This window comes from Apiospora kogelbergensis (assembly GCF_038363985.1).
Source record: "Apiospora kogelbergensis strain CBS 113332 chromosome Unknown utg000007l_segment0_segment0, whole genome shotgun sequence".
Lineage (NCBI taxonomy): Eukaryota > Fungi > Ascomycota > Sordariomycetes > Amphisphaeriales > Apiosporaceae > Apiospora > Apiospora kogelbergensis.
In genome coordinates this window covers 3,384,214-3,411,033 of record NW_027117424.1, presented here as the reverse complement: position 1 = coordinate 3,411,033, position 26,820 = coordinate 3,384,214, and the positions used below count along the sequence as shown (strand labels likewise).

The 26,820-nt window shown below is 53.1% G+C and overlaps 12 protein-coding genes across 12 annotated transcripts; 5 read left to right on the top strand and 7 right to left on the bottom strand.

Moving 5' to 3' along the window:
- Positions 1-238: 238 nt before the first annotated feature.
- On the bottom strand, positions 239-970 carry PG998_011485 (uncharacterized protein; the record flags this gene model as incomplete). Its single annotated transcript, XM_066878301.1, has 3 exons — positions 239-552; positions 612-721; positions 801-970. 3 exons carry the CDS (start codon positions 968-970, stop codon positions 239-241), a joined length of 594 nt encoding a protein of 197 aa, XP_066727355.1.
- Positions 971-2,872: 1,902 nt separating this feature from the next.
- PG998_011484 (uncharacterized protein) lies at positions 2,873-3,124 on the bottom strand (the record flags this gene model as incomplete). Its single annotated transcript, XM_066878300.1, has 2 exons — positions 2,873-3,044; positions 3,105-3,124. 2 exons carry the CDS (start codon positions 3,122-3,124, stop codon positions 2,873-2,875), a joined length of 192 nt encoding a protein of 63 aa, XP_066727354.1.
- A 512-nt stretch (positions 3,125-3,636) lies between these two features.
- On the bottom strand, positions 3,637-4,200 carry PG998_011483 (uncharacterized protein; the record flags this gene model as incomplete). The annotated part of the gene is made up of 1 exon (XM_066878299.1): positions 3,637-4,200. One exon carries the CDS (start codon positions 4,198-4,200, stop codon positions 3,637-3,639), a length of 564 nt encoding a protein of 187 aa, XP_066727353.1.
- An 872-nt stretch (positions 4,201-5,072) lies between these two features.
- PG998_011482 (Hydroxynaphthalene reductase arp2) lies at positions 5,073-5,858 on the bottom strand (the record flags this gene model as incomplete). The annotated part of the gene is made up of 1 exon (XM_066878298.1): positions 5,073-5,858. One exon carries the CDS (start codon positions 5,856-5,858, stop codon positions 5,073-5,075), a length of 786 nt encoding a protein of 261 aa, XP_066727352.1.
- A 1,393-nt stretch (positions 5,859-7,251) lies between these two features.
- PG998_011481 (uncharacterized protein) lies at positions 7,252-7,656 on the bottom strand (the record flags this gene model as incomplete). The annotated part of the gene is made up of 1 exon (XM_066878297.1): positions 7,252-7,656. One exon carries the CDS (start codon positions 7,654-7,656, stop codon positions 7,252-7,254), a length of 405 nt encoding a protein of 134 aa, XP_066727351.1.
- Positions 7,657-12,180: 4,524 nt separating this feature from the next.
- Positions 12,181-13,683, top strand: PG998_011480 (SIR2 family histone deacetylase; the record flags this gene model as incomplete). Its single annotated transcript, XM_066878296.1, has 2 exons — positions 12,181-12,334; positions 12,443-13,683. 2 exons carry the CDS (start codon positions 12,181-12,183, stop codon positions 13,681-13,683), a joined length of 1,395 nt encoding a protein of 464 aa, XP_066727350.1.
- Positions 13,684-15,152: 1,469 nt separating this feature from the next.
- Positions 15,153-16,479, top strand: PG998_011479 (LIP-domain-containing protein; the record flags this gene model as incomplete). The annotated part of the gene is made up of 2 exons (XM_066878295.1): positions 15,153-16,158; positions 16,223-16,479. 2 exons carry the CDS (start codon positions 15,153-15,155, stop codon positions 16,477-16,479), a joined length of 1,263 nt encoding a protein of 420 aa, XP_066727349.1.
- A 331-nt stretch (positions 16,480-16,810) lies between these two features.
- Positions 16,811-17,980, bottom strand: PG998_011478 (glycoside hydrolase family 17 protein; the record flags this gene model as incomplete). The annotated part of the gene is made up of 1 exon (XM_066878294.1): positions 16,811-17,980. The coding sequence occupies one exon, from the start codon at positions 17,978-17,980 to the stop codon at positions 16,811-16,813; it is 1,170 nt and encodes a 389-aa protein (XP_066727348.1).
- Positions 17,981-19,939: 1,959 nt separating this feature from the next.
- PG998_011477 (uncharacterized protein) lies at positions 19,940-20,611 on the top strand (the record flags this gene model as incomplete). The annotated part of the gene is made up of 1 exon (XM_066878293.1): positions 19,940-20,611. The coding sequence occupies one exon, from the start codon at positions 19,940-19,942 to the stop codon at positions 20,609-20,611; it is 672 nt and encodes a 223-aa protein (XP_066727347.1).
- A 2,076-nt stretch (positions 20,612-22,687) lies between these two features.
- PG998_011476 (uncharacterized protein) lies at positions 22,688-23,099 on the top strand (the record flags this gene model as incomplete). The annotated part of the gene is made up of 2 exons (XM_066878292.1): positions 22,688-22,912; positions 23,010-23,099. 2 exons carry the CDS (start codon positions 22,688-22,690, stop codon positions 23,097-23,099), a joined length of 315 nt encoding a protein of 104 aa, XP_066727346.1.
- A 778-nt stretch (positions 23,100-23,877) lies between these two features.
- On the top strand, positions 23,878-25,080 carry PG998_011475 (uncharacterized protein; the record flags this gene model as incomplete). Its single annotated transcript, XM_066878291.1, has 1 exon — positions 23,878-25,080. One exon carries the CDS (start codon positions 23,878-23,880, stop codon positions 25,078-25,080), a length of 1,203 nt encoding a protein of 400 aa, XP_066727345.1.
- Positions 25,081-25,288: 208 nt separating this feature from the next.
- Positions 25,289-26,581, bottom strand: PG998_011474 (uncharacterized protein; the record flags this gene model as incomplete). The annotated part of the gene is made up of 1 exon (XM_066878290.1): positions 25,289-26,581. One exon carries the CDS (start codon positions 26,579-26,581, stop codon positions 25,289-25,291), a length of 1,293 nt encoding a protein of 430 aa, XP_066727344.1.
- Between the last annotated feature and the right edge of the window lie 239 nt (positions 26,582-26,820).

Below are 26,820 nucleotides of genomic sequence, written 5' to 3'. Positions count from 1 at the left end.
CTTATATGACTGTTGGGTTAAACACTCCAAGAGCTGATATTTCCAGCGCCACGAGCGGAAAATATCATGCATTATCAGGATAACGTCTTGCGCATCTTGGTGTCGCACCAATTGTGTCAATATGCAGAGAATGTAGAAGACCTTGCGACAAACAAGTTCATTATTGCCCCCTGTTAGGTGGACAGTGAGCTATAGTACGTATACACCCTCCACCTCCTATTCCTCCTACTCCTCCTCGTTACTCCTCCTCCTCTTCCTCCTCTTCCTCGGCGGCCTCAACGGCCTGGCGCATGAGCTCCTGGCGTGCTGCAGCTCTCGCATGCCAATCCATTCTTCTGAATGGGGCCGGCGAGGCAGCACGCCGGGAAGACCTAGTGGCTGGTGCCGTCAAGGCAGCCGGGGGGGCTGCGCGGACAGGACGGGCTGCGCGGACAGGGCGGGTAGGGCGAGCGGGGGCAGCTGGGGCGGCAGTGGCAACCGTGGTGGTAGTGGTCACAGGGGCGGCAACAGCGGCGGCAGCGGCGGCAGCGGCGGCAGTGGTGTCTGGGGCGTCTGGGACGATTGGGCTGGTGTGTGCGTTTGTTCTCTTTCTTTTGGTGGGCGCGAGAGACTCGCCATCATCGTGTCGAGCTCGCTTTTTCTGGCCTTGATGACCGGGTCTGCTGGAGTTCGGCCCTCGGTTGCGGCGAAGAACTGCTTCTTGTACAAGCCAAAACGCTGTCTTCAAAGTAAATAAATACTTGTCAATACAATATTCCCGTAGTTGGTAGATGATGTGATGGGGAAGTAAAACCACTTACTTGGCCGTCGCAACGCTCAGTCCCAACTTAGCGGCCTTCTGCTCCCATCCTTGGATCGAGAAGCCGGGATGGTCGTCTTCATACATCGTCATGACAAACTTCAGTTTATCATCCATCTCAGCAGTGTTTCCATCAGGCGCGCCATCGGGCTTCGAAGGGGCAGTCGACATGTTGGGAGGTTATGAGTGCGTAACTGGCGGAGGATCTTGTGTGTGTTGAATGAAGAGAATTGTGAAGGTGGCAGAAGTCAGAAATTGCCAGCGTGCTGAAATTATTGAATTGTGCACACGCAAAACCTCAAGAGTTGTGAGTGTGCAAAGAATTAAGAGAAACAGAATGTGGTGGGTTAAAAAGCTTTTAAAAGCTTTGGAACAATCAGCACCTTTTTTAATTGTTGTGAATTTGTTTCTTACAAAATATGAAAAGAGCTAATAGAAGGGAGGAACTTTAGGTCAATTTTGAGTGGTATGTGACTGTCGACACTGCCTCCGCTTGACCTCGAAACTGCTGCCATAAGGCTCCAGGACCTGGGCCTTGGTGACACAGGTTCGCTTCGCAGCAAAGAGGGCAGCACCAAATTCCTCGAGTCAGTTTTTTGCATGCCTTTAAGACTGGGAAACAAAGAGTCATACCCTCGAGTTCACATTTGATTTACATGTATCAGGTACGAAGCCTCTAAGGGTGTAAGATAACAGTTGCTATTTTCCTATCCATTATCCTGCTTGCTATGGGTTCCGTCAAATGTAGCATTATCAAACCGCCAGAAAATAAAAAAACCTCATCTACTAGAAACCCCTAATGTCTAAATTAGCATCGCTATATAATGACCAATATATGATCGTGTTGGATCAAACTCCAGGACTCGCCCCGGGGAGGTACTGCATTATAATGTTCGTATTTGAGGGACAGCAGAGCATCCGCAGAAAACTTCTCTGGTGGCAAGATAGGCGGTGAACTGAGCCTGCGAGACCAGACTTGATAGCCATGGCGGCGATATGTGAATTACCAGATGAGTTGCGCGTCTATCGATATTGGTGGCCTAGCCGAAGGGCTTCTTCATCTTGGCGGGGAAGCTAACAGAATCGAGGTCTTGGCGTGCTCGTATATCTGGCCAAAGACCTCGCTGATGGTGGCTCGCCTGAACGAAAGCAGGCGGTGTTGGTGGTGCCAGCGTTGTCTACGTTCTCGGCGGTTTCAGCAGTATCGGCTGCGTGCCGGAGATGGGTAATATGCAAGAGGAATTCTTCAATAGTGGTGCTGACCGTGAGGTTAGATTTGATAAACCGGGGGGATTGACCTCTAAAAATGAATATTTACCACCGGGATGCTGATGTCTCAGATGGACCGGCTGCTGTTGTTGCACCTACTGATGGCTCTTCGGGTATCTCTGGAGTTTCTGACAAAGACTGGTGATTCTGGTGGACTTGGTGAGTTTGATGTATCAGATGTGCCGAAAGCGTATTTGCTGGTGAGGGGTATAGGACCGTGGTCCTTGATTTCGTATATTAGGAGGAGCTCCTTATCCTCCATGATATCCTGTCTGGAAACATAGAAGCGAGTATGGTAGAGAAGACCACTCCTTCGGTTAACGCATGATCCCCTTGGTTTATGAATCCGAGTCTCTGTCTGAAAGAGGAAAATAATCACCTGTTAGCAGGCTATTCTGATGTCCGTAGCTTAAGGAGGCATATTCACTTACTTTGCTGTCGCTACGCTAAGACCAAACTTCGCAGCTTTCTGGTTCCCCCTTGGATGGAAAGACCAGGGTGATCATCCTCGTAGATGGTCATGACCAGCTTGAGTCTCTCATCCATTACTTGCGACTCAATGCTTCTCGCAGTAATGACGCAACATCTAATATTTTCAGCAGTGTCAGCTGCTCCCTGGATTTTCTCTTTCCCCCTTTGGACGTAGCAGGAACGACGGCGGCGATAGACCCAACTAGCTGCAGGTTGAAACAGTAAACCTAGTATTGTGCATGGACAGGATGCGTCCATGGCAACGAGCGTTTCATCGTCGCTTCTGGCGACGCGATAATTAACCAGGACGCTGGCGTGTGGGTTCGGTCGATGTCATTTCGAGTGAGGCTGGCTCAGCAGGACGTGGTCTTTAAGGCCATCCATATCGGCTTCGTCCTTTAGGGTAGTGTGCTTGGAACTCCAGTGTCGTTTGATTAAGGCGGAAGAGAGCTTTACGCCGTTAATGGCGTCGAAGTGTACCTTCTTACCGGCGCTAAAACGCTGTCTAGTAAGATAGTGACATTGATCAGTTGTCAGTCTCGCAGTAAAACATGAGGTGCCTTACTTATCGGTTGCGACAGACATGACGAGTTCCGCAGCAATCTTATCTCAATGATTGACGGCAATATCAGCAAGTCTTGAAAGGTTGTGTTTTATGATTGTGAGATAGATTCGCTTCTGCTGAGGCGTATCCTCCAAATCGGGGGCCATGATGGCTGTGTATAGTTCTGAGGCTTGGTGAAAATGAGCAAATAGCAGTCTTGGTAAGTTGTTAGTGCTTCTTTTTTCGGAACATGTGGTGGCTTATGAGCCCGAGTGTTACCAGTCGGTGTTTGTCTAGGTGGGCATCGATTATTGAATGTAAGAAAATAACAATTTTCTGTGTGTATTCTTTTAAAATTTCGATTTGCTGTTACACTGATTGAGTACATGAATTTCACATAAATTGAAATGTTAGGAGCCTCTTACAAGGTAATAAATCTACAGGAAACACTGTACTATATGATATCAGTGTCCCATACGATTCCACCGCATGATTCCCATCTCCTCTAATGACCTATAGAGTGACCTGTGTCATATCGAGCAAATCCCTCTCTCTAGTGTCCGCTACGAACTCTCCGGAGGGCATTTCGTTCCTCCCTGACTTGCTGTTCCTTCCGCCGTTCACGGATCTCCATTCGCCGTCTCATTTCCTCGGGAGGTAACACCGGCAGAGGGGTTCGGCCCTGTGAGTTCTTAGGGCGGCGACCAGTCTTCTCCGTGGTCTTGTCCTTGTTGGCGGCGGCGGCGCGAGTCAAAATCTGTCCCTCGGTTACAGGGCGGAGAGTAGGCGGTTCTTTGTGAGCGGAGCGAATCTCAGTTGGTCGCGAGTTGAGGACGGAGTGCTGTGCTCGTGCCTCTGACCGGGCCTTGTACTTGACAAAATCGCTGTCCCCGTCGTTGGACCTGGCAGCGGCCTTTACCTGGGTGCTCGAGCGTCGGCTGGGTTGATGGCGGGCCGGTCGCTGGCGCATTTTGGGCGGCCGGATTCGCGGGACGTCACCCGCCAGGCCCTCATTGTTCTCTTCGTCAAAGTCATTGGGTGCAGAGCGCTTGGAGCCTAGTCGACTTTGGATGACTGGACGAGGAGCTGTAATGCCGTCGACTGTGGTGTGGTCCATCTTCTTGGTGAAACCGAACCACTGGGTGAAATCATGGGAATAATTAGGAATTTTCAACTCTGCAATCTAAGCAATGTGTAGCGTAAAACAGTGTGGTTTCCGGTGTATGGGTGAGTACGTGTACACTTTTCTAGGTCTCTTCTAGCGCGAGGTAGCAAAAGACCCTACAGGGGCGGCGAATGCGAGTATTTATAGTAATTGGTATAATGATGTGAATTAGTGCAGTGGAAGAACACTGTTTTGTATTCAACTGTTTGGTCAAAACTCAGGAGTTTGCTAACAGACACATCACACCCCGAATCCTACTTCCATCTGGCCATAGAGGTTGCTGACAATACGATCTCCAGTGTTGTGTACAGGAAATGAAATAGCAAAGTGCAAACATTCCATCTAAAAAGTGAATTTGCTTCTTCGCCTTGCATCCTGTAATTATTGACTCACACTGATTATTAAATGGACCTCCTTATAGTGATACAGGCCACTTGGAAAACGGAAAACTCCCGCATCAATCGCTAATTCCCCCATTCTGATTGCGAATTGAAGTGGCCAGGTATGAGTTGTTGCTGTTTGTAGCATTCCATAAGACATCACCCTGTTAGTACTATTATGGCCGACGCATGATGCTCCCAGCCTTGATAGGGCTGAGCTTACCACCATGTATCGTGTGTCTGGACGCCAGCGGGCGCAAATATGCTGCACCATGGTGCTTGTACAGAGCTCCGACACGAGAACGCCCTACGGGGATGATGCCTGGTTGCGATTGAAGTACTTGCGTTGACTAAAGCTGGGTAACTCTATCTATCTGGCTAGCAGCATAACTCATTTTCCGCGCCCTGCGGCTTTTGACTGGTTAATCATGTGCCTTAATTAGCCTATCGTACAAAGTTCATGCCACCATTCACTGCCATAATCTGGCCCGTGACGAACCGGGATGCGTCCGAGGTCAAATAAACCATCATGGGCGTAAAGTCTTCGACGTTGCCCATTTCCCCTCCGAGCAGGATTATGCGCTTCAGCTCATCGGTCGTCAAGGAGCGCTCCTCGTCCGTCATCTTGGCCAGCGTGTCGTAGTACATGTCGGTCTTGGCAGCAGGGAGGGCAGTGTTGACACGGATGCCGTGGGGCGCCCAGGCGGCAGCCATGGAGCGGGTGAGGGAGTGGAGGGCGCCCTTGGACGCCGAGTAGACGGCCGAGGCCGGGAAGGGCATCAGGGCCGTGTCGGAGCCGAAGTTGACGATGGCGCCGCCCCCCGCGGCCCGCAGGTGCGGCACCGCCGCCTGCGCCAGCCACAGCGAGCCCTTGAAGTTGACGCCGAAGACCAGGTCGACGTCGGCCTCGGCGATGTCCTCGATGGGCGCCGCCCGCTCCACCCCCGCATTGTTGTGCAGCGCGTCCAGCCCGCCCAGCACGTCTACGGCGCCGGCCATGGCCGCGAACGCCTCGTCGCGCTTGGCCACGTCGGCGTGGAAGTAGTAGGCCATTCCCGGCCCCGCTGCTGTCAGGCTCGCGGCGTGCTTTTCGCCGGCTTCGTCTTGTATGTCGATAATGGCCACGTGGGCCCCCTCGGCGACGAGGACACGCGCGATGGCGCTACCGAGGCCTCTTGCGCCTCCGGAGATGACGACTCTTTTGCCTTTGACGCTGAAGATCTCAAGCATGGTGACTGAGTATAGGACAAGATTGTGTTGGGTATATAGAGCTAGTTCCTCTAGAAATAAAGTCACATTTACTATAGGTGATGTATCTGCCTGTTAGTGTGAGATGGTTTCAAGAAATAGGGATAAAAATATAACTTTGTTATATAAATCAACTCTAAGGGTGTAAAGCCAGTGAAGTAAGGCTAAAATAGATCCTTTATACAAGCCCGGGTGTCCGGGGTCTTGGGGATCCGGAGACCAGGGTCAATAGTGTTCAGGGTCCGGAGGGTTCAAGGACCAGATGGTTCAGGGTCTAAGCTTGAGTGCATTAAGCGGAGTTAGGAATCGCTAATTCCAGGCTTCGGGTTAAAAGTTGAACCCGGACCCGATTTCACAGGGAAGGGTGAATCTTGTTAGATACCATGATACCTCAGGGAAAGTTGACGTGGTGCCTTGACTTGTAGTCTTTAGACTCTTTGAGACCAAATCCACAGAATCAGACTGCCTGTGGTAGTTTGCTCAAGGCGCGGCCTGGATGTATCACTAAGGCAGCGAGTTGGCGGGAAGTGATGAGTGGACAACTAACGACTCGGGAATAGGCCACCCCTAGGCAGCAAAAAGATCTTACACAATGCTTCGATTCTTCGCGGCCTTGTTGGCATGGACCAGACTTCATTGATATTCCTGCCTTAGCTCCAGTGCACCCGCGTCCGCTCAACTTCAAGTGGAGTTCCAGGGAACTGACTCCACACCTCATTAACTAGGTTCGCTGGCGCCTAACTGGCAAATTCACAAAAAAGCAGCGACCCGTGAATATAGCGGCAGCTACTCGCCGCGTAGATTCACAAGAGCCTGGCTTCTATGAACCATGCCTGATGTCAACCCTGTCGGAAGCCCGTGGGCTGCGAGAGTCAATTGCACTAATTCAATCCCATCTTTGCATGTATAACGTAGGCTCCCAAATTGATTAATTATGTATGTCGCTAGAAGTCTCGGGCAAAACATGTACTTCAATAGCGGGCCAACCTCACACAGGTTGAGGCCTCATGAACTGGGGCTACGTACTCAGGAGCAATCGCCATCCAATGATTCCCTCGACGTGATAGATAGTATTCGGCCTGACTCGAAGGTTCCATCCCAAAACCTACATAATACCACACCGGCTCAACTCTTCCATGGGATCAGGAGATGGGGTGGTGTTAGGAGTAGTCGCTTTTGTTGGAGCAACAGGCTCACAAGGGTCACATTGATACGTGACAAGGACATCATCGGGATGAAATGTGTCGCTGATAAGCCGGAAGGCGTTCGACGCCTGGTTGGTGTATGAGCCGAAGCGGTACTGCACAATCATGAGGTTAGTGCTGCAGAAGTGTACAACGACCTGGTCGAGCTTGAACGTGAAGTGCTGTCCGAACTAGGGAAGCATTTTCCGCGGGTTCACGATCTCGGTTGGTCCGATAACGAGGATGACTCTCGACGCGTTGTCGTTCTCCGGTCTCTGCGCGGCCTCAGCGTGGCGGTTCCAGTGCGCGTGTAGTCGGTAGCCGTAGAAGCCAAACTGGCCCGCTGTGATGGCCTGGAACAGTCGCTCGGCGCCTGCTCGGTCCCACATTGTAGCTTTGACAGCAGTGGTCGTGATTTCGTCAACCGGTGGATGTACGTAGACGGCGGCGACTTTTCCGAGCTGAAAAAGCTGGATCTGGTAGAGGAAACGGTGGACGGTCAAGTCGGCAGGGAATCCTCTCAGCCACAAGCAACAATTGTCATTTTCGCTGACAACAGTTGAAACCGATCTAGTGCGGCTGTGGCCTCTGGCCATCAGCAGTGGGTGAGTTAAATTGTTTCCATTGGTGTGGTGAGAATGCATTGGGAAGACTGGGGGAGGAGCAATGGGAGGAAACGCTGATCGTGGGTCCGGGACCTGATAGTGCAGTGCCTGTCGGCTCAGCTGTTGATTCGTTCGCGGGGGATAGCTCGTTCCCGAGTTCCCATCGTCGTTGGAAGACAGATCAATGAAGTGATCTTTCTCTGAGATTGAAATAGAACTGCGGCCGTTCTTGGCCTGGTTATGAAGGATATCGGTAAGAAGCTGATTCGTGGATTAATTAGCAAAGGAGATCCAGTTAGCGAGGGAGTAACTCAAGATTTATGGATTCCAACAGGACATCTATCTTTCCTGGGAAAGACTTACATCAACTTCAGGTCCCCAGGAGGCCTGTTGGGCTTGCTGGTATGACACGGCTCCAATAACAGGCTGTCCACTCATAGGTCTGCGCCATCCAGGGGCGAGCTCGGGATCGACGTGGCTTGGTGGGGACATAGCAACAGTCCCTTCACGCAATTCTTGCATAGGAGTATGATGCTCCATATTGTGTTGTTGTGTATTGTGCGATTAGGTGACGGGTCAATTAGGAAGGGGATTGTTTGTAATAACAACCCGGAACTGACTGTGATGGATGTATCGAGCAGAGATGATATTGAGGAGTAGAAAGGAAAAGTTATGAGATTGAGGGAAAGATGCGTGAAGTCAAAAGGTCTAGTGGAAAGGTAGACAATATGGAAATTGTGAGGTGGGGCCGGGCCAAGTGGAAGTTGGGATGTCTAATAAAAGATGGCAGAGCAACGAGTTAATATGGGAGGGGTATTTGGGTACATGATCCTCATGTTGAACGACACGCTATGTGATGAAGTATTTACCCAGGTCGGAGGGGCGCTTTGAAAAAATATGAACAGATGAGCCTGCTATAGCACATGCACTGCTAGTCCATGATAGGGTGGTTACCAGATCTTACTGGCTACATATTCATGTTCTGTATAACTATGGATGGATCTTGGAATGGCATGTTAACATGCTTGTGTTTTTTAGCCTGTGTGACTCTGTTGTACGTGGCGACTGTGGAAATCTAACCCTTCTAATTAGCTCTGAGTGCCACCAATGTGTATGGCCACTTAGTGAAGTTATAAACCAGGGGATGCCACTGAGAGTCAAGCCGGTACTGGCAGACGCGGCATGGGTTTACAGAGCTGCTTGCTATTGTTGGGTTAGCCAGGTAGCTGTAGCCCACCCAAGTAACGGGCAACAGGGCGGTTGCTCGCTGAGTGACAACAATCACAGGCACCCATTCCAAACACACCACCCACAACAATCACCCAGCAACCAACCACCAGGCCCTCCTCCTCCCTGAGGGACATAAGGCATTCTAAAGCCAACCCCTAACAAGGATGAAGCCGTTGGATGTCCCGCACCAACGGTCGTGTGGCGCAGTTGGAAGAGTGTGAAGCTGTGAAAGCAGTGTTCATGAAATAAAATATAACTGTGAAAAACTCAAGTGAGTTTGGGCCGCTACGTCGAGTTTACTCCGTACGTAACCCATCTCCTCACACGATTGTATCGTCTGGTTCCGCTGTCGTATTGGACGTCTGGGGTGGCTCGCAAACCACCCTGGCAGCCTTACCTGGTATGGATCGGCCCTCGGGTCCTTCCTACTGGATGCCTAGCTGAGTCCTCAAGTTCAGTCCCGAGCGGGTACACTTCATCCCCAACTTTTTTTGGAGTTTCTTTTTTTTACATCACCCGCAGACATCAATTTTCCTTGCCCATGGGTGTAGGGCAAATTGATAAAACCCTATGTTCGGGTCCTACTAAGGCCAGCGTAAAGTAAACAGTGCAGCTCACCACAACTTGCATCTAGGAACTTCTCCTAGCTGGTGCGTCAACTAGGTTTTTTTACATTACCCAGGCTTGAAGGATCGCTTACAAATGACCAGGCATGTATCGAGCCTTAATTGATGAGAACTAGCACCTGGAGACCGCCGTTAGATAAAGCAGGTCAGCTCAATCGGTCAAGGTGTTTGAAGCGTTCTCGATACACTACGTGACACCGACGTTTTTGCTTGCCCAACATACAAGATGCATTCATTGCCTCCACCACAAGATTCTCAGAGACCTGAAACAAATCATTTGCCCATGGATACCAAATTGCCGTTTGATCGTTTCTGAAATCGTACAATTAGGCACGCGGCAATCCTATTTGCAATTCAAATCTTTATGACATGACTTATGCATATTTATTCCTTAACAATGTGCAGAAGGCAGCCAAAGAAGGTCTGAAGGCAATCCTGGCATCTAGACTCGAACTCACGTGCTATACATGAGGTATCTACCAATTGTGGCAGAATCACATGGGACAATGATGATTGTTGACATAAGACGTGACGTTGACCTCGTCACGTGATACCCCTATTCAATCGGTGTGGAGAGATTCGCCACAGACTCATGATGCCTCGCAAATGGTTCAGGACCATCACCGTGTTCAAGTTTATTCGTCTGTTATATACAGAGGAACATAATTACGTTGAAACACATAAGAATCACCAACGAGACCAAATGTGGCGGGAGCGCTAGAGAATCTCAATCCTTTGTTCCTTGGTTGGTTCTGGGCATCGCAATTGCCCTCCAATGCTCTTGTTTTTGTTCCAGATCATACGATGCTATCCTAAAGATTGCCAGAACGCGGTAGTTTGTTCCCTCGCGAGCCGTCCGCTGCAAGGCACCCCGTCGTCCTTTGCTCCCCATAGTTATGAGAGCAATCGCTTGACTGCCACGACATCCAACAATGGTTGAGTGGACATCAGTAAGTAGCTTGTATCACGAAGTAGATGTCTACTTTGTCATCAAGGGTGATGCAGCATACAAGTCCATGAGCACAAACTTCAGTTGATCTGGAACACTCGCCATTTCCTTCGGAGTCACGACGCTATCCCAACTCAGGCTCTATGCTATAATACCCACGGTTTATCTCTGGTCTTCTCTCTGCCTGGTCAACAGACCACTGAAGGGAGTCATGGGCGTGTTCAAACTTACTGAAACTGTCGGGACTTTCCATTGACACGTAGAAGAGGTGGTTGATGTCGTTGGCTGCCACCACGCTCATCTGAATGTTAGTGTCAATATTGGGAATTCCATCGAGGCGGGTGCTCCACCAGCTATTCTGATTCTTATTGATGCAGCACACGTTGTCGCTGCGGTCATAGTAGTACAGGTACGTCTTCTCTTAGGCGTAAGAAACGGCCATTGGTGTACAATCGTTGGCATCATGAGTGCCTTTAATATCCAAGGCTATGAGTAGTGATGGAAGATATAATATTTGGCTACCAGGGGATCGAATATGCTAATAGGTTTGACTTGCCTTGTTTTTAGACTGTGTTGAACTCCTTCAGATGGCTCCAAACCTTTCCCTGGTAGATAACAACACCTTCCTTTGAACTTGAGTTGTACCATGCAGCAAGAAAACTGTAGAGATTTGAGTCCTGACTCTGTAGGAATGTCGAAACATTCCCGTTCTCAACATTGTACTCTTTTCCATTGGTTAAGACATCATGCAGGTGATCCATTTGACAGCGTCCTGTCCATCTTAAGTCGTTTCTATCTCCTTGGTGCGAGGTGTTGGCAGAACTTCGGTTTAGATCAATCTAGGAGAAAGCAGACGGTAGGATTTCAAATACTTAGAAACATATTTAAAAGAAACCAGCTGCAAGATCATGGACTTTGCAAAGATTTACATGAGCCAACCGTTCCACTTCCCAGGAATCAGTATTATATTCTTTCCATGAAATCGGATACTGAGCTTGAATTATTTGTCTTCCAGTCCGCAGAAAATATCATGAATCTAACATTACTCCGGACCTCTGGGCTAGCAAGAACAACTATTCTTCACCGCTGCCAGCTGTCTATGCGCGGTAAAGCTCTCAGATTGCAGGTTGGGCACCTCCCAACTTCGGTCACCCCACTGGTCCGCACCTGGGGGCCAAGAACTGGCCGTTAATTTTGCGATGCATGTGACTGAATGACCCGAGTGATGATACATAAAAATGATATCTAGGGACCTCTTTAGGCGGCGACGCATGGGACGATGACGACGTCGGCTACCATAGTAGGTGCGGCGACAGACCCGGTTCTGCACATCTTCAGGCATGTGTTGGATGTGGCTTAGCGATAAGATAAAGCCTTTTAGGTGAGCGTTAGTGCTAACTCCACCCCCACATCAACTGGACCTTCTGAACCTTTTGAAGGATCAAGAAAACGTCAGAGGAGAGACTGTGCCGCAATTCGCGTATCAGGCAGCGACAGTTGTATATCTTGCAGCCTGCATCTTTACAATCATAGAGGAAGTCATACATCTTTTTCAAGGTATTTATTCGACCAGTTCAGACGCACGAACTGACCGACAGTCTCATCCCATCGTTCCTCCAATCCGCGCTCACCATAGGTCGCAAACACAAAAACAAAGACCGCCATCAGACAGACAAAGGATCGCGCCCTCGATCCCATTGGCGGCACAAGATGGGCAACGAGAACTCGACTCTCATAGACGAGGACACCCCGACCCAGACTCTCAAGGACCGCAGTTTGCGCGCCGTCGCTGACCACATCCGAAATGGCGGCGCCCGGCGCATTGTCGTCTTGACTGGTGCTGGCATCTCTACGGCCGCAGGAAGTAAGTTGCGCAATGTGCTTTCGTCTCTACTACCTTGCGCTTCGGGAGACCCAATTTCGTAGTCCCTACATCGGTATCGCCGACAACTAACCCACCATGTCTTTGCAGTACCCGACTTCCGCTCTCCCAAGACGGGCCTCTACCACAACCTTGCGCGACTCAAACTACCTCACGCCGAAGCCGTATTCGACATCGACTACTTCCGCGAGAACCCCTACCCCTTCTACATGCTCGCCAAGGAGCTGTACCCCGGCCGCTTCCACCCGACCATCAGCCATGCCTTCATCGGCCTCCTCGCGAAGCGCGGCAAGCTGCGCATGCTCTTCACCCAGAACATCGACTGCCTTGAACGGCGCGCCGGCGTGCCCGACCACCTGATAGTTGAGGCTCACGGCAGCTTCGCCACGCAGCGCTGCATCGACTGCAAGACCGAGTTCCCGGGCGACGAGATGCCCGCCTACGTCGACAAGGGCGAGCCGCCGCACTGCAAGGAGGCCAAGTGCCGCGGCCTCGTCAAGCCCGACATCGTCTTTTTCGGGGAGCAGCTGCCGTCGGCCTTCTTCGACAACCGGCACGTTCCCGAGGAGAGCGACCTCGTCCTGACCCTCGGCACGAGCCTGTCGGTGCACCCCTTCGCCAGCTTGCCCGACATGGCGCTGGAGACGACGCCGCGCGTGCTGTTCAACAAAGAGCGCGTCGGCACCCTGGGCCACCGCGCCGACGATGTTATATGCCTGGGCGACTGCGACTCCGGCGTCCGCAAGCTGGCCGACGAGCTAGGGTGGCGCGACGAGCTGGACCGGCTGTGGCGAGGCATGGTCGGGGACGAGGAGGCCGACCGGCAGCTGCAGCAGGTCAACCAGGAGCGCGAGAAGGACGGGGAGAACTGGGAGCCGGCATGGAACAACGATGAGATCGAGCGCTTGGTGCAGGGCGTGGCGGATAAGTTGGATATATCCGGAAACACCGCCGACGAGGACCGTACCGCTAACGACGAGGGACAGGATGGGATCACAAAAGAACAACAGGCTCCGGCAGTGGCAGCTGCGGCGGCGAAAGGCGGTGCAGATGGCGCTGAAGACGACGTTGAAAAGGACCGCAAAGAGGAGGTTACACGTCCGGCGGCTGGTGAGGCAGATTTGCTACCAAAGGACACATTCGGCGATCGGACAGACGCTGCAGAAGTGGCTGGTACAGCGACGACTCCTGCCCGTCCCTCGGATACACCGCAAGAGATCGAATCATTGAAAGGAGAAGGCCATGCTGCAAAGCACGCAGCATCAACGCCAGTAGATACCTCAAGTGAGAAGCCAGCAGAGCCGATTGCTTCGCACGTCATGAAGACATAGATATCGCATTGGGGTATACATTCCACCGCATCGTACGCCAAAGTGGGACTCCACCGTATACGTTTGATCTGGTGGCATATACACCCCAATGCGACAATAGAACAGAAACATGCCCAGGATTGTTGCCGTTTCGGTCATGAGACGGCTTGCATTGCAATTAGATATACCCTGTATTGAATCAAACTTGCTAAACACTCTGACTACAGTAGACTTATTCAGTGAAAAGGTGGTCGAGCTCGGCGGGATGACAGTACGACAACTCGATAAGTTCCATGCGCCGCCCACAGCAGCAAAAATATAATTAGGATTAATGCATCGTCCAGGGGTTTTGAATTGGCTTTCATCAAGATGCTCTATAATATCAGAAGCCAGGCATAGGCTTTTGAATCCTCATGTCTTTAAGTATAATAGGCATAAGAATACTACCGCTAGGCTACCACCGGCCTGGTCAAGGGAACCCACGTATCTGTGATACCCAGGGTCTTCGAGGGTTAGCCCTCTACTCATACCTTGGCACCACAAACTTACACTGGTCACATCCTATCTCCCCGACGACCGATAATACCGTCTATATTGAACGCTGGTGTATGTGGTCCCGATAGCTGCAATTGCGGCCCTTCGTGCCGATGTGTTGGTTATATAGTCCACCCCTACAACGGCGCGACAGAGGAGTTCGTGTTTTAGGCCTACGAGAACGTCATGGACTTATCGGATCAGCCAGGTCCATCTTGGGATCCCCAGCAGCCCGCACTGACTGCTTCGGCTGTGGCGCCGGGGGTGGCTGACGTCGACGTGAGCTGGTTGGTGGGATACCAGCCAACATCCGACCGGGATCCTCGATGGGTTTGGCCGGGCAACTCGACCCCCTGTCAGCGGTCGAGCGTCCTGAGCAGATATGAGCAGGTTAGCGCACTATCTATGCTTATGCTGCTGACACCGGCTCGCTCCTGTCAGCCAATAGGCATGGGCATAGCCTGACATGGAGAAGAAGATGGCCCGAAGGTAGTGGCTGTATTAGTTATGGCCCTGCATTACGAACATCATTAGGAATTCCACCAGACGAGAATGCGATTTGACACATCTGGTATAGGCAAAGACTCGCTTGTCGATGATTGCCCGGGCCCCACGCTGCCTATACGGACTCCTGCAGCAACGTCGTCGTCACATGCATAATCCCTTCTATCCCGAAGAGGGACTGCCTCCTTCACCCAGGATTTGTCCAATGAAAACATGCTCTGCTTTATATTGTCATCACGTCATGCACTTGGTATTGTGCATCTGAATCATCTTGCATATATTGAGTATCATTGGTCCTCCTCGAGCCACCCAAGGCCTGAGTGACAAGGTGATTCCAAATAAATACCAGCTTCTACAGGCCCTGTCATACTCTGGTTCTTCGTCTTTGACTATCCTTGGGGATAATATTGCTAGTTTTCTTTCCTAAACAATAACCGTGATTCTATTGCAACATGACAACAATTCGCAGGGCTTTCATCCTAGCGGTCTTGCCGTTGGTGTTCTTTGGAGTTGCGCAAGCCCTTCTCACCGGTCGGGACCAACCTGATGCCATACCACCAAGTCGAGATCCATGGTATTCGGCGCCCGCTGATTTCGCTTCTCACGCGCCTGGTGCAGTCTTCCGCGTTCGCCATGCTCCTGGCAATATCTCTGCTCTGCTGAACAACACTGCGGACGTTTATCAGGTCCTCTACCGGTCAACGAATGCTCTCTACAAGCCCTCCTGGGCCGTGACTACGGTTTTCTTCCCAGCACAATCCCCTCAGCCTCGCCGAGGTACTCCAGCCTTAGTTTCCTACCAGATCCCCTACAACACGCTCGACGTAGACTACAGCCCAAGCTATGGCTTGTCAACAATTCACAGAGACTTCGCCACGGGCGCTGTGTTGGACGGACTGCGTCGTGGTTGGGTCATGAACGTTCCGGACTTCGAGGGCCCAATGGCCGCATTCAGTGCCGGCCCCCAAGCCGGCCACGCTGTTCTAGACGCAGTCCGGGCGGTCTTGACCATGGACCAACTCGCCGGTCACGCCAAGGTCCGCATCGGTCTCTGGGGCTACTCGGGCGGCGCGTTCGCCAGCGGCCTGGCCGCCGAGCGCCAAGCGGCGTACGCGCCCGACCTGGCCGTGGACGGCGTGGTGCTCGGGGGCGTGCCGTCCAACTTCACGCAGATCGTCCACGGCGTGGCGGGCACGCGGAGCGCGGCCATCGTGCCCTTTGTGCTGCTCGGCGTCACGGCGCAGTACCCCGAGGCCCGGGCCTACCTGGTGAGCCAGCTGCGCGCCGAGGGCCCCTACAACGCCACCACGTTCCTGGCCGCGCTGCACATGGACGGCCCCACGGCCTTGGGCACTTTCGCCGGCCAGGACATCTTCCAGTACTTCGCCGGCGGCCGAGCGATCCTGCTCGCGCCCGAGATGACGCGCGTGCTGGGAAATAACTGGTACATGGGATACCGTAAGTTGAACCCGTTGACGACTACCTACCTGATCTATGACCGTGCTAATGGCGTGCATCCCAGATGGAATCCCGCAGATGCCCATGTTGGTACACCACGCTATCGGAGATAGTTTGACTACCGTTGCCACCACCGACGACTACGTCAATCGCCTGTGCCGCGTAGGAGTCAACGTTCTCTATCAGCGGAATACAGTGGGGGACCACGACGACGAGTATTCGAATTCCTATGCCAGAGTGTTCGAATGGCTTGCTCAGCGTTTAGATAACAATCAACTCCGCCCTGCTGTTGGGTGCCGGGTGGAGAATATCACAGCATAAGGAGGTAGACCGGCCTGGACATCCAAGATTCCCTGTGCTACGGAGTACCGAAGGTTAGGGCGGATGTAACGCTGGCATCCAACTAATATCAGCAGGGTACTAGAGCGAAAGAGTCTCTTCACTATTTGATCGTTTCATTACGAGGTGCTATTTGACGGCGGCCAACATATTTAATAATCACTTCATTCACAAAACACAGAATTCGACACACAGTGAGAAGATGTAGGCGCCAATTGGTGCGATGATTACATTACGTTTGTATGTATGTCTATGTCTATAGGGTATTGATCGCTAGCCAAAAAAGAGTTTTGTTTTTTATGTTTGGGGGTATTTAGCAGCTGAGATCGTAGCTGGGCTGGAGCTGACCGAGGTCGCCGGCGGGGAAGATGCCGAAGTCGGGCTCAGCCTGGCCGTACTGGGACTCCTGGAGATCGTACCACCAGAGGTTGACACCGGAGGCGACGAGGGAGCAGGCGATGTCCTTCCAGTAGCGGCGGGCGTTCTCGGCACTGGCGACGGCGGCGCCCTGCTGCTTGCCAACGACGGGCCAACCGGTCTCGGTGACGTAGACGGGCTTGCCCATGGCGAGGGCCTTGGTCTTGTCCAGACCCTCGTAGAAGCGGGCGTGGGCGTTGTCGATGCTGTTGGGGTTGTTCTTCTCCCAGAAGGGGTAGCCGTCGAAGCCGAGCCAGTCGATGTTCTCGATGACGGCCTGCTGGCCGACGAACGAGTCGTAGGTGTCGACGTGACCGATCTGGACACCCTCAAGCGGGGTGCCGCGGATGGCCTCGCGCACCTTGTTGATGCACTGGATCAGGTAGTCGCCGGTGGTGCCGATCTCACCGGCGCCCTGGCGGTACAGGTCCTCAGAGCCGACCGAGAGGCCGACGACGAGGTCGGTGAAACGGCTGCCGTACTGGTCGATGGCCTTCTTCAGGGCGGCAATCTCGTTGTCGATGGCCTGGGGGCCACCGGAGATCCACATACCGAGGAGGAGGGTGGTCTGGGTGTCGATGGCGGCAGGGATGGCCTGGATAACATCGTTGGCCGTGTTCCACTGGACCATGGAGTACAGGCGGGCGCTGCTCCAGCCGTTGGTGCCGGGCAGGTTCTTGGCCTTGTTGAACTCGTAGGCGAAGTCGTTCTGGACCTTGGCCTGCTGGTTCATGAAGAAGGCACCGTAGTTGAAGCCCTTGATGTTGCTGGCGGCGGCCAGCTTGTTCTTGACGGGCACGGAGGCGATCTTGCTGGTGCCGCTGGCGGGCGACGGGCTGGCCTGGGCCGCGGCGCTGGTGGCAGCGGCGGCGGGGGCCGAAGCACTGCTGCTCACGGCCTTGACGCTAGAGTCGGAGGAACCAACAATGGCGTTGTGGGCGGCAACGGGGTAGCTGGAGCTGCCCTTGACGGGGTAGGCCGAGGTGCCGTTGACGGGAGGGTGTCTGGCGACGCAGGCGGCGTTGGCCGAAGCGGCCAGGGCGAGGACGGAGGCGGCGAAACGCATATTGACTGATTGATTATAGATGTATTATATACACAAACGATTGTATTGAGTTGGTAAAGCGAGTGACTATAGAGTAATCAATGAAGAAACCCTAATGGATGGTGGTGGTGAAAGGAGCAGTGATTGACGAAGGAAGGGACGCCGTGCTATTTGAATGGGCGCCAGGGCAAAGGGCGCAGCTGCCAACGCAGGCGTGGAAATGAAGCGGAAAGGGGATCAGCGGGTTCTAGAAGGGCCAATAGCCCAAGCGAAAGTGATCTCATCCGGGATCCAAGATCGGAAGACGGACCTTCAAGCATCTTCAAGCATCCTCCCCCTGTGGTCCGCATAAGCCCCGTTCGGTTCTGGCAGGGGGGCACGGAAGAAAAGGAAATGAAGCCAATGGAGTTGGCGTGGGTGGACACGGTCGCTGTCCAAGTCTGCCAGTCCAGGAGGGATTCGTCAACACCATCTCCAGTTTTGGCTCCTGGAAAGGTGGAATTGCCGGCACTAGTGCTTCTCGTATTCCCGGGCCGCCGACGGCTCAGCCTCAACGGCCCCCCGTCCAGTGCCTTGTTTGGGCCTGGCCAGCGCTGGGTGGGTGACGTGGACAGGATAAACAAAGCCCCTGACGAGAAGACAATAGCCTAGCGGTCTGGGTCCCAGCAAACCAATACCAAGCAATTGTCCCCCTGCAGAGCCTGGACTGGCGCTGTTTGTCTTCTCTCGTCGCCTGTTGCTGTGCCTGATTGTGGTTGCATTGAACAGGCTGCAGACCACCAATTTCCTGGCAGCTAGAGCGAGGGCGAGTCAAGCATCAAACTGTTCCGCGCCTAGCCACGTAATTCGGGTGCAAAGTTGTAAGATTGCCAATGCCAGGTCCCTGTAGGGTTACACACTTGCGCCTGAACCATTGTGTCGGTATGCACAAGTATATCTATCTCCAGTTGTCGCGCTGTGCACCCGCAAGTCAAGCCGTTCGGTCGCTTGAGCTATTGTTAGTTCGCCATTATCGATCGACTGCTCTCAGTCAGCTCGAACCGCTTCCGACAACCCGAATGATATTGATATCCTCGTCATTGGGAGAAAAACCTTTCATTCCGTCGTGTTCTAAATCGAGCCAAATCGGGCGCTAACCGGCATGGCCTCCACCTTGTGCATGCATTATGTACAAATCTGGAAAACTTCTTGTCGCTCACTCGGGCTCGAGCGGCATTGACTCGAGACAATTCCTGGATTTCATCACGACATCCGGACATTGCAAGATTGTTCGTAAACTGGACGACGCGATCGGGGTCGGATCGATTACGAGGCCTAGTAGCCAAGCCACTTGGCTGCTTGGCCTGCTAGGCTTGGCTCTTCATGAGGGCCAATTGCCCAGCCAGCCAGCACAGCAGCTTCTTCGTAGGAACAATGTATTTCCATTTTGCTATCTTATCTGTCACGTGCCTTCAACCGCACGTACTCACGGGCAATCGGTATGCTTTTCATTCCATTGCCAAGAGCATCGTCTTCTTGCGTTTGACTTATGAACCCATCTTCACGGTAATGAAAACATGGCGTCTGTATACGAACCTAGGTTTCTACTTTCCTTTATGCACGACGTAGCGATGCATCGTTTGGATAAGGTTGTTCTACTGAGTACCCTGTCTCTGCCAAGTAATGCCAATTTGGAAAAGGCTGGATTGCGCCGCTGACATTGATCAGACGCAGCCAATTAACGGCCAATAATGCGCTCCCCCGGATCTCGCGGAAGAACATGTAATCCCCCTGTGCCGCTACACCGGTAACGTAAGATGCGAGTGCGGGGGATGCCCTAAGTAAGCTCACCACATTGTTGTTGGACTTGGTCATCTCCTAGCATTTACGTAAAGGACTGTCGCCCTCGGCAGAGTCATTAGTGGCCATCACGCAGTGCGACCGTTGCGCATTTCTTGATACATCCTGCCATGCAACTCTACTGAGATAGGAATTCTCAAAATGGAAGCCATGGAAAATGCCGCGAGAGCAGCTTTCCAGTCGGATCGCTTGGTGTTTCGCCCCGTCGAGGACAACGAGGAGGACAGGAGCTTCATCCACGAGGCGATCCTCTCGGACCCCGTGAGCCGTGTCATGGGCAACCAATCGCTGTTCGTGCCTGTCACTAGGGAAGTCAGCTACTCCGAGATCGAATCGGGCCTGAAGGGCGCGCTCCTTGGGCTGCTCATCTGCCTGCCTGGGGAAGCTATCGACGCCACGACTGCATCAGTGGGTAGATGGGGGAAGAAGAAGGAGAAGGAGGAGAGCAAGCCTGACTTGCCCATCGGCTTCCTCTTCTTGCACAAGTACACCTCCGACACGACAGCCCACCTGCGCCGGACGCGCATCTCCCTCCAGCTCGCGAAGCCGTTCCAGGGCAAAGGCTACGGCACCGAGGCCCTCCGCTGGGCGCTGGCCTGGGCCTTCAAGTGGGCCAACTTGCATCGCGTCGAGATCGCCGCGGCCTCGTACAACGAGAGGGCCATCAAGCTGTACCAAACGCTGGGCTTCACGCTGGAGGGGAGACAGCGCGAGGCCGTGTTTATGAATGGGGAGTGGCATGATATCATCTCCTTTGGGATGTTGCAGCGTGAATGGAAAAATCTGCTGGTTCAGAGGAGGAGAGGTACGTAAGGGGCTGGTGTGTCGTAAATCATACCTACAGCGGAATGGCATTGCCGTCCTTCTTGTGTGGATGACCATGACGTCCCTGCCACTGTGAGTTTCAAGTCAAAACGTTGGTCAAAAGGAATAACAGGGTTGGGACAATAAGGACCATCCTCGCTTGTGTTTTAGGCAATGAGCATTTTTGTTCTTTGCTTTCGGTTCGATTTTGGGCTGTCGATCCAACTGAAACAGAATAGATAATTACCATAAGGATAGAGGGATGGTGCCAACATGACATGAAGTAATTGCCTTATTGTTGCCCTTATTCTTCGCAAGTCTGCTGAAAGATCGGTGGCTTCTCGTCTTGTTCCTTACTATGCAGCCAGCCATGAGGCGCTATATATACGGCGTATTCATCAGGGTCCGCTCCCAAGTCTCCCGCCGAGCGAGACCCCCTCTCGCTAACGCGTGCCCTTTTCTTTCTTTTGCATGCTTGGTTCCATACGAAGTCAGTCCGTAGGGCCGCCGAAAGATCGTCGCTCAGTATGGAGTCGCTAACGAGAAGGACATTGCATGCAACCACGATAAAGGTGCTTATTGGGTATCGGTAGCTATTGACATAGACGAGGCTTGCTTGGTCTTGGCAGCTGAGAATGAGGGGGGTCTCTATTCGTTTCTTGCACATCTGACGGTCTCGCAGCCAGCCCAATGAGAAAAGGTACACCAGAAATTAGACACAGCCAGCAACGCCTCATCATAGGGCTTACGGCGGAGGCAGTAGTCTGTTACCACCACTTATATTATGACCTGTCATGCATGTAATGTCCATTTATATAAGCAGCGGATTGGTCTCTGTTGGTCTTTACGTAACCCAACTGAGTTGGCGGTAAGCGCTAGAAGACGCCGCGTTTCGGCATTTTGGGGCCGGGGAAGCTATTGGCATCCTGCACGATACAGCCCGCAAAGCGCCACTATACAGACCCTCTTTTCCCGTTAGTGTGAGCCTACATCTACTTTCCTAAAATGGGAATTTGTCTGGTTATAGATGTGGCACTGAACAGTGGAAGCTAGCGATTGGGGAATTCTGACTTTGGTATTGATATGAGAGCAGTTGTGTAAAATAAATATAGTAAGCACTCTTATATTCATAAAATTGCAGTATTGAGTCGTGAAAGTGTCTGAACGAGCACGCCCAACTAGACATTATTATTTCCACTATTTTGCTTCAGTTGCACCTCGCTCGCAGTGGGAGGGGCTGGATGTGTAAGGTATCCTCCACTATGCAGGCAGGTTCAAGTACAAACAAAACAAACTACGCCAAGTTTCTCAGAGTCTGTCTGTAGACAAGCAAAGTTAACTCTGTTTTGGACAGACCATGTTGGCTATACTTTGTAAGCGTCACATCACCAAGACCCACTACTGCAGTAAGCACAGCTATTCATTATTGAATGACAACATGGCATACGTCGATCACCTCGTCGTATAGCACGGATTCCAAGCGCTATGTGTTATACACTGTCCTGCAGCCAAGTTACTGGGCTGACATGAGTTCAGGAGTGATCTGCAACAGCTGCCTTCAGCCGACCAACCACGATCTCCGACGCGGTTGATGTCGTTGAGCCTTGAGGGGTTCTCAGGAGGATTTCAATAAAAACGCATGATAGTGGGTTCGATTCGGGAAGATGTCCTCGTGATCACATGAACAGACTTCTGACATTTGCGGGTTGGGATTCGTGTTTACCCCGTCCTTGGCTCACGATGCAGAGCAACGGCTACCTTACCGAGTGCAATGATTGCCATCGACACAGTACAACAGATATACGCATAGGCAAGAGGTCAAGCTGGGCTAGGCGTCGATCCTGGTCAACACTGCCCCCTGCCATGTCTGAAGAAGATACTGGGCTCATGTAGATTGAATCGCCCTGAGGCAACAAGGCGGAAGAAGGCTTCAGATAGGTCTTTGAAAGAATATAAATACCCAGGAATATCCTCCCTCAAAATCACAACACTCACTCATCCTCACACACCAGCCTTCTATCTCACTACTACATTCGTCCCAACAACACAATCCAACAACCACCAACCCTTTCAAACTCTTTCAAAATGCAATTCACCACCATCTTCACCACCCTCATGGCCGCCGTGGCCGTCAGCGCCGCCGTCGTTCCTGACGTCGAGGCCCGCACACCCGACCTTGGGGCCATCCCCGAGCTCCAGGCCCGCGATGTCTGCGGCGCCGGCTACGGTGCCGACCAGCGTCGCACCAACAGCCCCTGCAAGTCCTCCAACGGAGACCGCCACTTCTGCGGCTGCGACCGCACCGGTGTTGTACGTATTATACTTTCCGTTCTGAGAACCTAACTGCCCAGTGCAGTACTATGGTATTGTGTAGTACCCTGTTTGCTGACCATACTGCTACGAACAGGTTGAGTGCAAGGGTGGCAAGTGGACCGAGATCCGCGACTGCCGCAGGAACAGCTGCCGCGGCGGCAACCAAGGCGGCGCTAAGTGCTAGAATGCCTGAGTCTGCGGGACGGTCTTTCCAGATCAGAGCGGCAATGGTATGGTGACATGTTTCTGCTTCTACAGGCTCTGAACTGGGAAGAGAGAATGTTTTTAACGGGGAGAATTGTGAAAGAAGGGGACATGGCTGAATCCTGAAAGTCTCCCGTTTGAGAAGATCCAACATCGACCAACGGGGGTGGATTGAGATCCGGCACCATAGTTCATTCTCTTCACTCGTCGCTCATTAGATGACTAAATGTTAATGAAATTCGAATGCTGGCTACTTAATCTCTTTTGATTTCTGCTTAAGTGTCTGACTGTATGTAGGAATCGTATAGAATAGGGGGTCTCCACTCAGGTACGTACTTGTAGCTACTACTACCTCCGTTAAATCTGATGGTCACGTGCCAGCAAGTCCCGTCGCTTGTGGCGCAGTTCGAGATTATTCAGCCTAATTGGACCCTGAACTCCAAAAAGGTCTCCTACCATACATTTCACGAACTCAGATAACGATCCGAGATATCTCATCTTATGGACTTGCAGAAGGTCTCTCGTTAACGGAACAAAGTCACTCGCTTTTTTGAAACGCACAAGACAACATGTCGTCCAAAATAAGCTTGCTCAACAAGAGCCAGTCGTGCGCTGGACATTGGGGCAGACTTGCATTTCAATCAAAGTCTCTGCGTTGCTTCGCGCTGGGGGCTGGGCGACCCCTTATCTTGCAAAATCCGACTCGCAATGCGCGGCCTTTTGCCCTTAGTCCTTTGGAAAGGAACCACAAGCAACCCATGGCAAACCCATCAGGGCAGTACTCTGCCATTGTGGTAGGTGGTGGGGCTGGAGGCATCGCAGCCTTGGGCTGTCTGCTAGACACCCTTCCCCGCGGCAGCCGGATAGCCTGGGTAGACTCTAATTTCAAAGGAGGAATGATTAACAAGCACTACCGAGAGGTCCCCAGCAACACCATTGCGCAGACGTTCCTCGACTTCGGCACTGGCTTCGAGTCGTTCCGGCGGGTTGCCAAGGCCTCCTCGGAGCCGAATGGCTTGACCGAACTGGCCGCCCTCGAACCCAAATCCACATGCTCTCTGCACTACGCAGGGGATATGTTGCAGACGCTCACGAACGGGCTACTGCGCGATAATTCGGTTGTCGGCCTGGAAGGCGCTGCGAGGAGACTCGCCCGTAGTAAAGTGTCGTCGGACTGGATCGTTACGTTTCTAGCGCAAAACTCCCGGGAATTTGACCTCGTCGCGCCAATCGTTGTCTGTTGCCCTGGCTCAAACCCAAAGACCGTCGAACTCCCCTTGCCCCGCGGGAGAGAGCCCCGGGAAATACCTCTTTTAGAGGCGCTCAAGCCTTCTCGTCTCGATTATCACATTAACAAAGACGCTCCGACGTCCGTCGGCGTCATCGGAGCATCGCACAGTGCGATCCTGCTACTGAGGAACCTGTTCAATTTAAGCCGCGGGTCGCACCCTCACCTGACCGTCAAGTGGTTCACCCGACACAAGGAGCTCAAATACGCCCAGTACATGGACGGGTGGATTCTGCACGACAACACGGGCCTGAAAGGCGTCGCGGCCGACTTCGGCCGGCAGTATCTCGAGGGCGACCGGCTGGCGCAGAGCGGCGCGGGCGACGTCATCACGCGCGTCGACTGCTCGGGCGGGCCGGAGAAGGAGAAGGAGGCGTTCCTGCGCGACCTGACCCGGTGCGACTCCGTCGTGCATGCCGTCGGGTTCGAAAAGCTCGCGTTTACGCCCGATGATATCGATGTCGAGTTCGATGACACCACTGGCGGTTTTGTGGACAGCGCGACGCGGGAGCCGGTCCCGGGGCTGTTCGGGGCGGGTATCGCTTTTCCGGAGAAGGTCACTGATCGGGCTGGCAACGTGGAACATGCAGTCGGCCTTTTCAAGTTCATGAAGTTCCTGAAGCGGGTCGTTCCAGAGTGGGTTAAAGCAGGCCAGAAGCCTGTCAAAGTGTGATGATATATATAAAGACATGATGCAGACTGTAGCCTATAGATAATAGAAGAAATTCCGCAAGGGCTGTTACATGAATATCCAATCCGACGGGAAGTGGCTTATGCCCTTTGAAGTGAAAGTTGAAAACAGTGCTGTGATTTGCTAAATTCCATACCTAAAGAGTAATATCCTGCCGCCGGGGACCACCATAGAGTCCATCCAGCCAGAGTTATCCCTCCTTGATCCATTGCTTGCCACTCCACAAGTTCCCCGTGGTCCAGAGCCAGTAGTCACGCCCTTTGATCAACCAGACGAAGAAGCTTGGAACCGCCCAGCCGGAGAAGGCGCCTACGCCCTTGCTCTGGCCGATCGGCACCAACTGCGTCTCCGAGGTATCCTCCTTGAAGACGCGGTCCTCTCCGGCCGTCTTTCCGTCCTGGACACCGGCCTCGATCAGCAGGTCACGCTTGAGGTTGGCGCTCAGCACAGGGATCTGGCCCAGAATGCTGTGAACCGCGGGCCGTGCCGCCGAGGACACGTCGCCCACGGCGTAGACCCGCGGGCCGGCCTTGTCCACGCGCAGCGTCGACGCGTTGGTGTCGATGCGGCCGTCGGCGGCGAGGAGACTCTGCGCCACGAAGCCGGTGTTGTACTTCATGCCGACCGCGGGGATGTAGATGTCCGCCTCGAGCGTCTCGCCATTCTCGAGAGTCACGGTGGTCTTGGTCGCCAGCACATCACCATCGAGCTTCGTCTTCTCCGAATCCGTCCCCGCGCCCTCGGGCGCCACGCTCGCGACGCGCGTGTTCTTGATGACGGTCACGCCGACCCGGGCGAGCAGGCCCTCGGCCTTCTCCGCGAGGGAGTCGCGGAGCACACCCGGCAGGATTCGCGGACCCGAGGTCACGACGGTGATGGCGACTTTGGGGCTCGCCAGCTTGGAGCGGAAGTAGCCCGCGCGGCCGTTGAGGTACTCGCCGAGCTCGCCGGCCACCTCGACGCCCGTGGGCCCGCCGCCCGCCACGACGATGCTCCGCGCCGCGGGGAGCGCCCGGCGGAAGCGCGCCCAGCTGGCTCGCAGCGCTTTCTCGTCTGGGCCGAAGCTGAAGAGCGGCGACGGCGTGGAAGCTCCCGTGGCGATCACCAGGGCGTAGAATGATATCCGCTCTGGCTTGCTGTCTTCGCCACCGCCCCTGGCTGCTGAGCTATACGTCACCGTCCGGCTCTGGTGGTCGAGTTCAGTGGCGGTGCCCTGGATGAAGCGGAAACTGCCCTTCGGGTACTGCTCGAACTGCGTCGCAATGTCGACGAAGAAGCGCGACTGGTCCAGTAGGTCGTCTGAGATTAGGGCGCGTGGGCAGCCGGGGCGGCACATGACCTGCGATGCGGGGCTGATGAGGACGACTTGGTAGGTCTCCTTCTCGGGCAGATGCGGGAGAGTGTGCTTGAGGATGTTGTGGGCGGCGGAGATGCCCCCGTAGGAACCGCCCAATACTGCGATGTTCCTCTGTGTACCCGCCATTATGAGTGCTTCTCTTATCGTGATGAAATTTAAGCAAATGAATTATTTGATCGCCGGAAAATTGAGAATGAATGCTTAATGAGAAAGATAGATGGCCCCGAGTGTGGTTTGTCGTGATAGTCCTATGTTATATAAGCATTCGAGATGATGCAGTCTACGCGGCGCCATCTTGACAGATACTCTCAGTCGCACATCAGCAAGGCTTCGTATAATTTCGGGAATTGCATTGTCCGCGTAGG